Genomic DNA, 15,194 nt, shown 5'->3' on the forward strand with positions numbered 1-15,194 from the left:
GCTTCTTCTGAATTGGGAGAAAGCCATAAGGGGTTCTGGAATAGGGAAGGCTGACATGGAACCTAACCCTTTGGGACTGAGCTGACACCCCACTGGTACGTGGCCTTTGCCATGGCACTGCGGTGCTGGTGGGTGGCACTGCCTCCTCACCAGTACGCCATCTTCTGGCAGGCGGACTCTCATCTTCTTCCTCTGAGGCTGTCTTTGTTCCACTGGTTAGGATAGGCTCATAGTCCACGTCAGACTCACAATCCAAAAATGAGGACTCCTAAGCGGAGAGCTCCCCGTTGCTCTCGTTAGCCGCAAAAATATTGTATGCCTCCTCGGCTGAAAATAATCTGTGACATTCTCGAAAATAGCACTGATGTGGCAGGTGACACTGACAGATGACACGGTTAGGTGGCACAATTAAGTGGCACTGATGACACGTTTCACTGGCAGGTGGCACTGATGAAATGTGGCACTTAAGTGGCAGGTGGCACTGTGACACTAGGTGGTGAGCACTGTGACACTGTGGGCACCGATGTGATTTTCAACAATACAATTTACTTGAACAAATCCGTCAGATGCAGCACAGACCCCTCTCTCTCCTCACACGCTGTCTGTGTGAGGAGAGAGAGACAGCAATGAGAGATGATCTCATATGTTTACACTTGAGATCATCTCTCATTGGCAGGTCCGATCACGCTGTAAACGGCCGCTGTGATTGCCCGTTTATAGCGATCTGTGACTGGCTGTGTCCGGGGGACACGGCCAGCGTGCAACGCGGAAGTAAACAGGAGGACGGCCTCCCGGCAGTTGGCGTCCGCGCTGCAGCCATCTTTCGGCTATAGCGTGGATGACTAGTGGTTCAAATTTATTGAATAAAAAGTATTTTATTTGTTATTTATGATTTTGTGTTTCAAACTTTATCATACCCGAGATGTCTACTAGACTCGCTGGTTTGGCCAGATTTAAGTGAGTTATTCCTAAGAATTACAGGCATACAATATAAAATGTCAAATTTCCATGCAAAATAATGGTACCGCTTTCAGCACCAAAAATCTGAAATAATCATACTGTCAGAGAGGTTAAGGTAGTGCTGAAAAAGAACGGTGGCCACACAAATTGACACTTTGGGCCCAATTCAGACATTTGCACTTAGGGGTGTACTCACTTTTATTACCAGCGGTTTAGACATTAATAGCTGTGTGTTATTTTGAGGGGACAGCAAATGTACACCATTATACAAGCTGTACATATACATGTGCATTTCATTTAGTTCCGAATTGAAATTCGGACAAATGTTTCATTATTCAGAAATTCGTATGCATGCGAATTCCGATTTACAAAAGTAACGAATTTAAACAAATCTGAAAAAAAAAAACAAATTTGAAAAAAAAATGGAAAACTATTTTCTAAAAAAAATAGAACATAAAATAAAGCAATATAAAAAAAAAAAATATATATATATATATATATATATATATATATATAGATATATATATATATATATATATATATATATATATTATTACATCTTCTGAAATTAGATTTTCATATAGACTGAAATCAAATTTGAATAGACACAATAGAATAAAATATATCATATTTTATTCTATTCTGTTCTATTGTTTTTCTAGTCTATTTTCTATTCTAATCTTTTCTATTCTAATTCATTCTGTACAAAATTCGAATTTCAGAAGCCATCATTCAAATTTCGTATAGAATGATTTCAAATTTTGAATAGAAAAGTTTAGAATAGAAAATAGCATAGAAAAACAATGGAACAGGAAATAAATTATAATATATATATATATATATATATATATATATATATTTCCTGTTCCATTGTTTTTCTATGCTATTATTTTCTATTCTAATTTGAAATCATTCTATATGAAATTCGAATTTCGGAATATGGCTTCTGAAATTTAAATTTTTTTATAGAATGAATTCTAATAGAAAAGATTAGAATAGATAAGACAAACTATATATATATATATATATATATATATATATATATATATATATATATATATATATATATATATATATATATATATATATATATATATATATATATATATATATATATATTATTATTTTTTTTATTCTATTGTGTTCTATTGGTTTACTAGGCTTTTCTACTCTATTCTAATCTTTTCTATTTAAATTCATTCTATGCAAAATACACTTTTTGGAAGATTATATATATATATATATATATATATGTATATATATATATATATATATATATATATATGCACACACACCGTATTTATCGGCATATAACACCTCAAGTTGGCCGGAGAAGTTTAAGGAAAACAACTTACATTTAAATGCCCATCAATGCAGCCTTGTCAGTGTCATTTGCAGCCTTGTCAGTGTTGTTGCAGGCTTGCCTTTTAAAAATGGCGCCGCCAAGATACAAAGCGGATGGCCTGTGTATCTCGGCGGCTTTCGGCTATTGGCTATTTTCGTCAGCTTTCGGAAAGCCTCCTAGAAGCTCACAATCAGCGGGGGATCGGCGTATAACACGCACCCATGATTTCCCCCTGATTTTAAGGGGGAAAAGTGTGTGTTCTACGTCGATAAATACATTTATTTTATTTTTTCAATGCTGGTTTATTGTTTTTCTTATTTATTTATTTTTTCACAATAAAGTTTATTGATGATGATAAACAATAACAGAAAAAGTAAAAGCAACATATGGTATACAAAATATGAGCTTTCGATTGTTGGAGCATTATTCCATAGGGTTACATTGCGCAAAGAAACAAAGATTTAGGAAACAATGGGTTTCATCAAGTCATTATATGCTAATGTTGATAAGAGTTAGTAAATATTAGGAAGGAATATGAACCGCAATGAGTCTATTGTCGTGGACCACCAGATACCCAAAAATGTATGTCATCACATGTATTTAAATCTAGGTTAAGTAAATCAGATAAATTTGTCTGTCCTGGAAAGTGGAAGGGTTGTTAAATCCTCTGTGAATGCTAGAACTGATTTTTTTTTGTATAAAATTCTGAAGGTGTCTGAATTTATAAAAGTTCGCCAAGGTTTCCACCTCAGATTGAACTGCTCGGCATTTTCTTTTTTGGTGGCAATAATTTCTTCCATGTTGTGAATTGAATTTATTTTTGAGAGCCAATCTTTAACAGAGGGAATGTCCTGTGAGTTCCAATGGAGGGGAATCAAGCTTTTTGCTGTGTTAAGTGTCTAATAAGGGATTTCTTGTAAGATCTGTATAAGCGAGTTATATGAAGAAGACACCAGGCAGCATTGAGATCCTTTTTGTAGCCTGTAATGTGTTTTGTCCAATGTTTTACCTGGGCCCAGAAAGGTTGAATGTTTGGGCAGTTCCACCAAATATGAAGAAAGGAACCCATTTCTTCTCTGCGTCTCCAGCACATGTCCGATCCCCCGAAGGACCAATGTTTTTTTTATTGGTGTAATGTACCACTGTGAGCGTATTTTATAGGAAGTTTCTTGCATTCGGGAGCTCAAGGATCATTTGTGGGTGAAAATGTTTGCTTTTTCCCACTGAGACTCCGAGATCTGTATTTGGAGATCTTTCCCATAATGTTTTATGTCTGTCCGGGGAATCTGACACCGGCTGGACAAGCCATCTATACAGTAAAGATGTGGGTTTTTTTTAATCGGTTCTCTTTGCGCAAATGTGCTCAAAATTAGGGTCTAAAGAGGGCATCTTTGCTTTTATTATTTAAGATAAAGTCTTGGATTAGAGTGTATGACCAGAAGTTCAAGGGATACGATTCGAACTCGCAGCTTAAATCAGCCATTTTTTTAAAGTGATAAGGAGGCATTGGAAGACCAACATTGGTTCATTGGGGTATTCTCAACATTTTTTTATTGTTTAATCCTCAGGGGAAATCAGGGTTGTTGGCCAATGAGGTAAGAGGGCTTGGAGTTGTTGAGATCCCGTGTTTTGCTGCAATTTTGTGGAAAATCTTTAGTGTGGTATTGATAATGGGGTGTCCCTTGATGCTAAGCGGGATAGTGGAGTGGCTTTACCAGGGTAAGAATGGAATGGCTAGGTTCGAACTCACTTTTTCCAGGCCAACCCAGTCCTTGCAATGCTCATGGCAGTGCCAGTCCATGATTCTGGAAAGATGCGACGCGTAATAGTACTTTCTGAAATCGGGTAGGCCTATACCCCCTTTCGGCTTGGGTCTTTGTAAAAAGTTGAGTCGTATGCGAGGTTTCTTGTTTGTCCAGAGAAAGTTACTCTGCAGTCTTGTTAGTTGCCTGAAAAAGGAGTCCGGAATGTCTATAGGGAGTGTATGAAATAAGTAGCAGCACCGCCATTTTCAATATGGTGGCCCTACCAAACCATGGAAACCTCCCACCGTTCCATCTTTTGAGGTCTGTATCTAGTTTCCTAAGCAGGGGCTGAAAATTAAGTGTAAATAGGGAGTAAAATTTCGGGGAAATATGAATCCCCAGATATTGTAAGGAGGTGGGTTCCCATTTAAATGGACAATTGGATCTAGTTAGTCGCTCAGTATCCTGGGAGAGATTAAGTCCTAAGGCTTCACACTTCTTGTGGTTTATTTTGAAATTTGATAGGGAATGAAATTCTTGAAAGGTTTTGATAAGGTTTGGAATTGACATGTGGGGCTGGGTTATATAAAAAAGCAAATCGTCGGCGTACGCCGCTACCTTGAATTCCCTCCCATCAAATTCAAAGCCGTGGATAGCCGTTTGAAGATTGATGGTTCTAATCAGCGGTTCAATAGATAAGATAAAAAGGAGAGGCGATAGGGGGCAGCCTTGTCTTGTTCCATTATGAATTTTTACCGGGTTGGAGAGGGTACCATTAACTTTGATTTTAGCACTTGGGTTAGCATAGATTGCTCTGACCCATTTCATCAGATTGGTGCCAAAGCTCACATGTTCACAGACTCAGAACATGTAGTCCCATGCAACCCGGTCGAAGGCCTTCTCCGCGTCGGTAGACAGCAGGAGGCCCTCGACCTTGCCCCGTGCAACCCTGTGAATTAGGTTTAGGGTCTTGGTGGTATTATCTTTTGCTTCACGATTTGGCATAAAACCCACCTGCTCTGGGCCTATGAGTTTCTCCAACAAAGGCCTGATTCTGTTCACTATGATCTTCGCTAAAATTTTTAGATCTAAGTTGAGCGAAATAGGTCTGTAATTTGTGCAATCAGTGGAGTCTTTATTTGGTTTAAGAAGAACGGTTATGTATGCCATTAAAAACTCAGTGGAGGCTTGGTGTCCTGATGTGATAGCGTTTAGGGCTTTGGTTAGAGGTTCCGTCAGAATATCTGTGTAGGATCTATAATATTGAGAAGTAAGCCCGTCTGGTCCCGGGCTTTTCCCAGTGGCTAATTCTTTGATGGCTTTTGTGACTTCAGACGAGGAGATAGGGTGGTCTAGAATATCTGAATCGTCATGTGACAGCGTTGGCATGTTACAATTGGTTAGGTAGTTAGAGAAAGCCTGAGTCCTGTCCCCTAAATCTGCCGAAGTTTTATTTTGTGCATGTATGTTGTACAGCGAGGAGTAAAAAGTGGAATATGTCTGCAATTTTGGAAGAAGCATGAGTTATTTTACCATCTTTGGATCGTATCCCATGTATGTTGTTGGACAGGATAGTTTCTTTTACTGCCCTGGCTAATATTCTGCCACCCTTATCGCCTTGATCATTATATATGGCTTTCTTGAAAAATAGTAGTCTCCTTGTTTTGTTGTCTAAAAGCTCCTGTAGGTCCTGTCTAGCTTTTGTAAGTTCAGGTAGATTTATCTGGGCCTGAGATTTTGTGGATCAGTTCAAGTTTTGTAATTTTCTGTAATAACTCCTAGCACCCCATCTGATTAGTTCACCTCTGATCATGCTTTTATGTGCCTCCCAGATTGTCAGGGGGGACACATCTGGTGTGTTCAAGGAGAAGTAATCAGTTAGTGCTTTGTGTATTTGGGCATGGATGTCAGGGTCTGTGAGGGGAGAAGCATTAAGTCTCCAACAGAAGGTGCGATTCTGGCTATTTTTAACTTGCAATTTAATGGAGATGGGTGCATGGTCAGATAGGATGATGGATCCTATCTCTGCTTTCAAAAGATCTTGTATGTCCCTCTGGGTAATGAAGAGATGATCTATTCGGGAATAGCGCTTATATGCATTTTAATAAAATGTAAAATCCCTATCTGTAGGGTGTAACGTACGCCAAGTGTCCAAGAGTCAGATTTGAGTAAGGTCTTTATTTTTTTTGGATATTATAGGCTATACAAGATTTGCCCGAGGATGCATCTTGTTTTGGTTCCAGAGGGATATTAAAATCTCCCCCTAAAATAATGCAACCCTCAGTAAAGCTCTTCAGTTCGTCGATTATCAATTGGCAGAAGGAAACATGGGACTTGTTCGGGAAGTAGACATTAGCCAGCGTGACTGGTTTACCATTCATGGTTCCTTTTAAGAAAATGTATCTAGTTGGTGTTGTGTAACAAAAAGTGATTTCTTGCTTAGGAGAATTGAGACTCCCTTTGTTTTGGCGTGTAGGTTTGTGGCATGAAAAGCTGCTGTGAAGAAATTATTTGTTAGTGTGGGTATCTGGTGTCCTCTGAAATGTGTTTTCTGTATGAAGACAATTTGTGGTCTACTCTTTTTGAGTTCATTGAGTAGTTTGTTTATTTTTTCAGGCGTATTTAGGCCATTTACGTTAAGTGAAAGGTTTAAGGATTCTTACGGGAGTAAAAGACTGTGAAAAAAAAGAGCAAGGGAATGGGTGGGAGAGGAAGGAGGGAGAGAAAAAAAAAAAAGGTGGAGGGGGGGAGGGATGTGACAGGGGCAAATAGACGGAACTAAACAAGGGGGAAGGAAGGGGTAGTTCTTATATCCTATCACGGGGGGTTATCTTTCCCCAGTGACAGAATGCGTAAATAGAAATGGCTACTAAAGTGTCTTACTGTGTTTGGCGTGTTATCTGAGGGGGGTTAGTGGGAAGGCTAGCACAGAATAGATGTTAAGTTTGAGTAAACGGAAATAAAAAAAATAAAAATAAAAAAAAATGAAGGTCTATCAAAAACCTTAATGAATCAGACAGATTCAATAGTGTGGAGGAAAGGAAAGCTCTCTGATTATTTCAATAACAGTCTATCAAGCAATCAATGTGTATTATTTATCCAACAATACAGTTTAGCTTAAATTTACAATTATACCTTGAGACAAATGTCTCTATCCCTGTCTTTGAGATTGAGGTATATGTTACTAAGTAAAGCATTGATGTAAGTAGTGGTGAACAACATCAAAATATAACACAAAAAACAGGATATATGGAAAGAAACCTTCCATAGCTGCAGGGTCAGCAATTCTAAAAAAACAACCACTAGGAGCTATGAATGGAGGAAAGGATCCTAGTTTGCCCTTTAACTTAAATACAATTCCTCTCAGTACAACAGTGTTCTGTAATATACTCAGGGAATGCACTGGTATAAATTTGCTGAAAAGATAGTCCAAGGGACTAGTGAATCTATGATAATATAACTACCAACTAAATAGACCTGACAGGATGCCACTGGGATCCCAGGTTATCTTGCTATACTGTCATGGTAGCCGTGTGATGTGAGAGGCAACATTAGTAATTTCCACTGGTTTAATTTGAATCTGGTAACCCATGTGTTGTAGGAAAAGTTGGGGACACAAGACAGTCATATTGTGTGTAAGGCCATCTCGTCCCACCTTAGCAATCTTTCTGGTGTCCCATTGGCATCCTCATGCAGAACATTTGTCATTAGGAATAACTTTTAAACATCTTTTAGTACTTAAATTACTAGTAAAGGGAGTCTGCCCTCTGTTATGTAACAAACGACCATGGGGCAAGCTGTGACTTGCAGCAATTTGTTGCCATCATAAACCCTCGTATATGAAAATGCACGTCCCTTCAAGTCCAGCTATTGTAAGTTTCTTTTAAGCTGAAAATTGGATTATGACCATGAGTCTGGTGTTGTCAGTATGGAGTGCAGCAGCACTTCTATTAATCTTAACGCTTTACATTTTGCAAGAACAGTTAGTCAATTCACCAAGATTGATGAACGAGTGTTACTGGTTCTCGATATTAAATTACCCCAAGATCTACATATAGGCTCCATACTAGCGGGCAGTCAGTCTAGTGGAGGGTGCCTGGTCGATTTAACCCGTCGTCCCGTCTTCAATATAACGACCGTGTAGAAGTCACTTTCCGCTGTAAGAAAAGGGGCCTAAGAAAGCCCATGGGCCATTTAGCCTGTATTTCCAAAGAAAAATGAAGAACATGAAAAAATATTGTGTTCGTAGGTCATAAGGTATGCCAGGACAATTGTTCTATATAGATCCACAAAGGAGCAGTCTGTGGTAACCAGAACAAGTTGAGCCGTCTGTTGGCTCCATCTAGTGGCAAAAGAGGGGAATAGCAAAAATAAAAGCAATAAGTCTTACTGTAGGTGTTGTGGTCATTTGCCTAACAGCAGATGGAAGTTATTGAAATCAACGCTGTTATCCTGCTGAAATGCACAGGTGATTTAACGGTTATCTTTCATTTTGCTGGATTTTTGTCGAGGGGTAGCTGGGTGGTAATTTTCATACAGCTTTTGTTTCTTCCCACCTACGCCTTTGGCAAAAGGTGACTTACATGGTGATATGCGTGGAGGAGAGGAAGGGTTGTACACCGAAGAGGGTAGGCGAAATTCCTGATACCACTCGGGTAATTCTACCTGATCAATCTGGACAATATTGCAAAACGTGGGCAGCTCCTCTGGGGTGCGTAGATGTTGTTTTCCATTACATGACACCTGTACTGCAAAGGGGAACCTCCATTTGTATGGTATCCCTTTTTCCCTAAGGACATCTAGAAGAGGCTTGATCGCTCTTCTGTTCCTCAGGGTGATGGGTGAAAGATCCTGGAACAGTTGAATGGTGGTTTCATTAAAGATGATCTGCTCATTTTGTCTTGCTTTTTGTAAAATGTCCTCTTTCAGTGTGTAACTAGAGAGGCAGCAGATGATATCACGTGGGGGAGCTGGGTCTGGAGCTCTGGGTCTCAGGGCTCTATGAGCTCTATCAAAATCTATGGGAGATTCCTGTGGTCTATCAAGCAGCTTATTAAATACTGAACATAGAACCGGCCTGATCTGTTCAGCAGACACTGACTCAGGAATGCCTCTGACCCTTATATTGCATCTTCTGCCCCTGTTGTCCAAGTCTTCTAAATGTCTGTTTACATTGATCAGGAGCTGTGAATGGCTAAATGAGACCTCTTCTAACCTCTGAATTGCTTCATCTCTGTGCGTGCCTGCTCTCTCTCCTGCCGCCATTTGCTCTGTAAGCATGAGGATGTCACCAGTGATTGCTGTGGATAGTGAGGTCTTTATGTCGGCAGCTATGTCCATCATGGCAGCATGTGTGAGCGGTTGGTCAGGGGGAGAGGTGTCTCTTACCATATCCTCAGAGTTCGCCAGAGATTCAGAGTCAAAGTCCTCCTCCCTCATGTGTGAGCACGCCATCTTTTCCTCCGCCGAGCCTCTCCTTCCCTGTGACAGGAATATCTCAGGGATTTGCTTAGATTTTGAGGTTCCCGGTGTGCGGGGCTGATTGTGGTGTGTTACCCCTCTTGAAACTCTGCCCATTATGCAGAGGAGTGATCGCTGTGCTGTGAGAGCTGACAATCCACACCGGAGCTCTGTCCTCAGGCGTCCATCTCTCCCGCGTGCCAAGCCACGCCACCGTTTATTGTTTTTCTATGCTATTCTTTGTTATTATTTTCTATTTTATTCTAATCTTTTCTATTTGAGTGCAAATTGATTCTATATGATTCTATATCTATTGTTTTTCTAGTCTATTCTTTTCTATTTTTTTATTATCTTTTCTATTTGAATTTTTTCTATATAAAATTTGAATTTCAGAAGATTTTTTATATATTATTTTATATATAACATATTTTTTTTCCTATGCTGGTCTATTTTTTTTTCTATGCTTTTCTTTTCTATTTTATTATAATCTTTTCTATTTAAATGCAAATTCATTCTATATGAATTTTAGAAAATGGTTATATAGAAATAGAATGACATAGTTTACTATTTCAAATTCGGTTAAATTTTTTTCGAATGCGGTAGTATTTTTTCGAATGTGTGAATATTTTTCGAATATGAAACTGAAACTAAAGGAATCCCGAAATGTAACGAATACGACAAATTTAAGTAAGCAAATTTAGTTAAATAATGAATCGAAATGAAACAAATTTTTTCATCCTGCACAGGTCTAGCTGTACACTCACTACTTTAAATTGTAGCAAAGTGTCAGTTCTTCAGACTTAATTCACACAGGGGCAACTTTGGATCCGACTTCAAGTCGCGCTACATGTAAAAATAAGTGAATGAGAGCCATCTTAATGCACACTATTGAAGTCGCTTCAAGGTTCCTGTACTACTTCAATCCGACTTCTAGGCAACTTGTACCCATTGATTTCAATGGAAGTCACCTCCAAGTCGGATCTCCATCTATATTGAAGCGACAATGACAAATTTTAAATAAAAAACCGACATGGGTTCCCCTTCCAGGAGCATACCAAATCCTTTCCTGACCGGCCAGGCTGCATGTTCGGATAAGGGTCTGGTATGGATTTTGGGGGGACCCCCACACCGAAAAAACAGCATGGGGGTTCCCCTTAAAATCCATACCAGACCTAAGGGCCTGGTATGCTCCTGGAGGGGGAACCCATGCCGGTTTTTTTTTTGGTTTTTTTTTGTTTTTTTTGTTTGTTTTTTTTTTTATTTGGCGTGGAGTTCCCCCTCGAGATCTGGTTATTCTCTGGCCACGACTAAAGTCACCTGGCTTGGGGCGACTTAGTCGTGTTGTAAGTCGCCCCAAGTCACGCTGTTATACTCTAAGTTGCCCCCAAAAGTCACGCTGAAAGTCGCGTTGCCCCTGTGTGAATGGAGTCTCAGTGTTGTTACGTGAAAAGATATATGTTTACAAAAATGTGAGGTGTGTACTCATTTTTGTGAGATACTGTGTGTGTGTGTGTGCATTTTTTTTATTTTTTTTCACATTTGGTACCTTGTTTCTTAATTTTTTTTTGGCTCCACCCATTCATTTTTGAGGAGGGATGATTTGTGTGGGTCTGTATTCATGCACCAGAACATAGATGGGCTGGTCTGCTTGGCTCTGAGGAAGGGGTGTGCCAGCATAGTGGGATGCCATGGGAGACTTGTATCCTGCACTGTATAGTCTCATCTTGCTCACGCGCTTTCACTTGTTGGACTTTTGTGAGTATTCATTTTTACCAGTTTTACATTTTTCCAATTTATTTTTTACAGTAATGCAACCCAGTGCTTGTGCCTTCCTGTTTCTTTGTAGTTGCTGACTCTACACTGGTCTGACACTGACACATGTGGCATGATCAGGCACACTGTGGGTGGCTGCACTGGTATAGTGGCACTGAACTAAGAAAAAATAAATGCTGAGCAACACGTTTGTGTTACCCCCACTTGGCTATTGTAAGTGCTTTCATAATAAGTTAATGGGTAAATAACACTACTATAAATCAACAAATGCTGAAAACAACCAATCTCAGTGATTTATAGTTGTGTTCATTAACCAATTGTTGCACAGCATTTTATATTTTTTGGTTTAGTTCATATTTATGTGAGAACACATGGTGTGAGCAGCAACAACTTAACAGATGTCAAGTTTAACTAGCAGGTGTGCGCATAATACCACTTATTGTCAATGGTGATACTGTACTAGTGTGGCTGCAATCGGGGACACTGCGGCTAGCTAAACTGGTGTGGTGATCTCTAGGGAAACACTTTGTTTCCTCTCACAACCAATCGGCATGTGAGTAAATGGAGCACTAGCTGCAACATGCAGCCTTTGTTTACAAGTGTGATCGCTAAATTGGTCACAGCAATCGCATAGTGTAGTGGCAATTTCATTGGCCCTGTAACCCACTCTGTAAACTACTGTGGTCAAAGAACACAGGGCACTCGAGGGCACAGACAAGAGTCACGCGTGGGAGAAGGTTTTAAAAGTCTTACTGCCCTTAGCAGTGAGCCTTCTGGCTGTTCATATTAATAAGAAAAATGTTAACCAATGCAATACAGAGGCTGCCTTGCTTACCTCTCCCTCTGAAAATAGATTTCTTCCATGATGGCAAAGAAATGTTTTTACTACATTCCTTGTGAGAATTGTGTAGGTTATGGCACCTTACTTTACCTTTTAATATCTATGTAAGTGACTCAAAGTATTGAAGCCAGGGTACTGGTGTGCAAGGGGAAAATACCCCTATCTTTTATGTAGAATTCTGTTATATTTTCAATAATTTACCTGTATATCCTCTTTTAGGGCCAGTTCACACCATATGCAGTCCAGTGTGTTTTTTTTTTCTGCATCAAAAACGCATTGAAAGTAGGTTATATGGTTTTCATTGACATTGTTCACACCAGTGCTTCCAGTTACAAAAAAAAGTAGAACATGCTGAATTTTTCCTGCACTGGACTGTACTGCAATGCTATAAAATGCACTGGAACACACACGTCCTTATTTAAGGTTAAAAAAGGGGGGGTGGCGGGGAATGCACCTGACTCCACCAAAATCGCATCAAAAATACACTGGAGCGCACATGCAGAAAAGCATCTGGAATGCATCTGTACTGCGTTTCTATGGTCTGAACTGGCCCTCAAAATATTTTCTCTACTTTTTTTTCCTGTGTAGCATTTAGATAATTACGTTTTTCTTTTGTATATATGTGCCTCATGCTTTCATTTTTCTCACTGCAGGTTCGATCTCTTGTGTTTGATCAGAGTGGTACTTACCTTGCTGTTGGAGGCACTGATATACAGGTTTATATCTGCAAGCAGTGGGCGGAAGTTTTGCATTTCACAGGTCAGTTTTATTTGCAAATCAGGTTTGCTTTTAAAGGTAACTTCAGTAAATCATGCCATTTTGCTAGTCAAAAGGGCCATTCAAACTCTTATTTGAGTTTCATAAATGTTATGCCTCCCTTTTTCTTTTTATATGTAGTACAGCCTCTCTGCTTGCAGCAGACTGCAAATGGGGGAATAACCAGGGTGATAATTCCTTTCTTTTTGGATGGTGGCATGCATAAATTAACCACTGGTCTATTGGGCACTTTGACCCCCTTCCTGCCCAGGCCAGTTTTCAGCGCCGTCACATTTTGTATGAAAATTGCGCAGTCATACAACGCTGTACCCATATGAATTTTTTAGATTTTTTTTCATTGGTGGAATTTAATCACCACTGGATTTATTTTTTGCTAATAAAACGAAAAAAGACCAAAAATTTTGAATGAAAAAAAAAAAGTTTTTCTTATAAAATTTAGCAAACTGGTAATTTTCCTCCACTGTGTGCAGATGAGGGGGCACTGGTGGGCATTAATGGGCAGTTCTGATGGACACTGATAGGCGGCACTGTTGGGGCTGCACTGATTGTAAGTGTAGATGTCCCCTTTCTGTTTTAATAATTTTTATTCAAGTTCAACAAATAGCCAACATGCAATAGTTATGCACACGCAGGGTCTAGCATTGACATTTATTACACAGGTTTACCAAAAGATGCAACATAAAGAAGAAAATAAGAACTAACGCTGCAGCAGAGGCTAGGCCTGCTTTTATAAGGCCACCAGGAGATGTCCCCTTTTATACTTACTGGTTGCCGCATCTCCTATCCTCACTCTGTGACAGCATGACAAAAGGAATACTGTTAATCGTCAAGTTTGCTTACATCGTGATCAGCTGTAATTGGACACAGCTGATCACGGGTTAAAGGGGCACTGTTATTTTCCCTTTATCCTAATCACAGAGCACCCCGCTACAGGCCGGTTTGAGAGGACGTCAATACGCACCCTCCCAGAGCTTAACCACACTGTACCCGTCATTCAGCTATAGCGAGGTCGACAATCGATTAAAATCATTAAAGGGATGTTCCAGCCGTAAAAAAGTTAAGTCAGTAGCTACAAACACTGTAGCTGCTGACTTTTAATAAGAATACTTACCAGTCCAGGGCGCCCGCAGTGTCGACCCCCTGCGGCCAATCCATCCCTCGTATCGTGTGCCGGTGCTGCCGTACTTGTGAAGGGAAACGGGCAGTGGAGCTTTGCGGCTTCACTGCCCATTTCCTACTGCGCATGCGCGAGTCCCCCCAGTGATTTGTGAATGGGCGGCTGTCTTCTGTGGCACACACAGGTCCCAGAAGACACCGCACCCAAATTTCCCAGAAAACAATGCGAGGAGGAGACGACTGAAGATCACCGCAGAATAGGAAATGGCAGATTGGGACGATCTGCCTAGCAACAGGCATTTCTCTTATATTCACCTAACGTGTTCCCGTATTTGACTTATTTTGACAAGTTCATCTACAGGGAATGGGGTCGGTCACAAAGGACCTTTTTGGTCCCCAAAAACATGGCGGTGCATTACCCCTTTGAGGAAAGCCTTCTCAAGAAATGGTTGGCTCCTCCAGTTGTGGACCCCCCAGTATCTAGGTTAAATAAGAAGGAAGGGGTAGGTCCGATCTTGGACTTCAATCACTTTGTAAAAGTGCAAAGGTTCAGAATGGAATCGGTTCGCTCAGTAGTCACTGCACTCCATCAAGGGGACTCCCTGGCGTCCTTGGACATCCAGGATGCGTACCTGCACATAACCATATGCCTTCGGCATCAAACATTTCTGAGTTTGGCAGTCGGGGAAGCCCACTACCAATTTGTGGCTCTTCCTTTTGGCCTAGCATCAGCCCCCCGAGTCTTTACCAAAGTACTGGCTCCAGTATTGGCATTGCTGCAACAACGCGGGATCGCGATTGTTGGTTAACTAGACTATCTCCTCTTAAGAGCATCTTCCGCCTCAGAATTAGAGGAGGATGTGGCGATCGCCATGCAGACCCTGCAAGCATTTGGGTGGCTGTTGAACCTAAGGAAGACGGTGATTGTACCGACCCAGCGTCCGGAGTACCTAGGTTTACTATTGGAATCCAGGGAAGCGAGAGTCTTTCTCCCTTCAGGCAAATTGCAGCCTCTCATATCTGCGGTCAAACTACTGATGAACCGCAAGTGGTCGTCGCTCCGCTTTTGCATGCGAGTACTGGGACTCATGGCAGCCTCCTTCGAGGCAGTACCTTATGCCCAGTTCCGCACCAGAGTCCTGCAGAAGGAGATTTTGACAAAATGGGACACATCTCC

General features: G+C 40.5%; 1 protein-coding gene across 2 annotated transcripts in view; it reads left to right on the top strand.

Annotated features, from left to right (window-relative positions):
* PRPF19 (pre-mRNA processing factor 19) overlaps positions 1-15,194 on the top strand; it is a 563,471-nt gene that overhangs the window by 513,381 nt on the left and 34,896 nt on the right. For both annotated transcript variants that reach the window (XM_077454802.1, XM_077454803.1), the window contains one exon: positions 12,778-12,883. In XM_077454802.1, coding sequence (XP_077310928.1) covers positions 12,778-12,883 — 106 coding nt within the window. The remainder of the gene's footprint in view (positions 1-12,777; positions 12,884-15,194) is intronic.

This window comes from Lithobates pipiens, unplaced genomic scaffold, assembly GCF_037356315.1.
Source record: "Lithobates pipiens isolate NorthernLeopardFrog02 unplaced genomic scaffold, aLitPip1_a1.2 Scaffold_25, whole genome shotgun sequence".
Classification (NCBI taxonomy): Eukaryota; Metazoa; Chordata; class Amphibia; order Anura; family Ranidae; genus Lithobates; species Lithobates pipiens.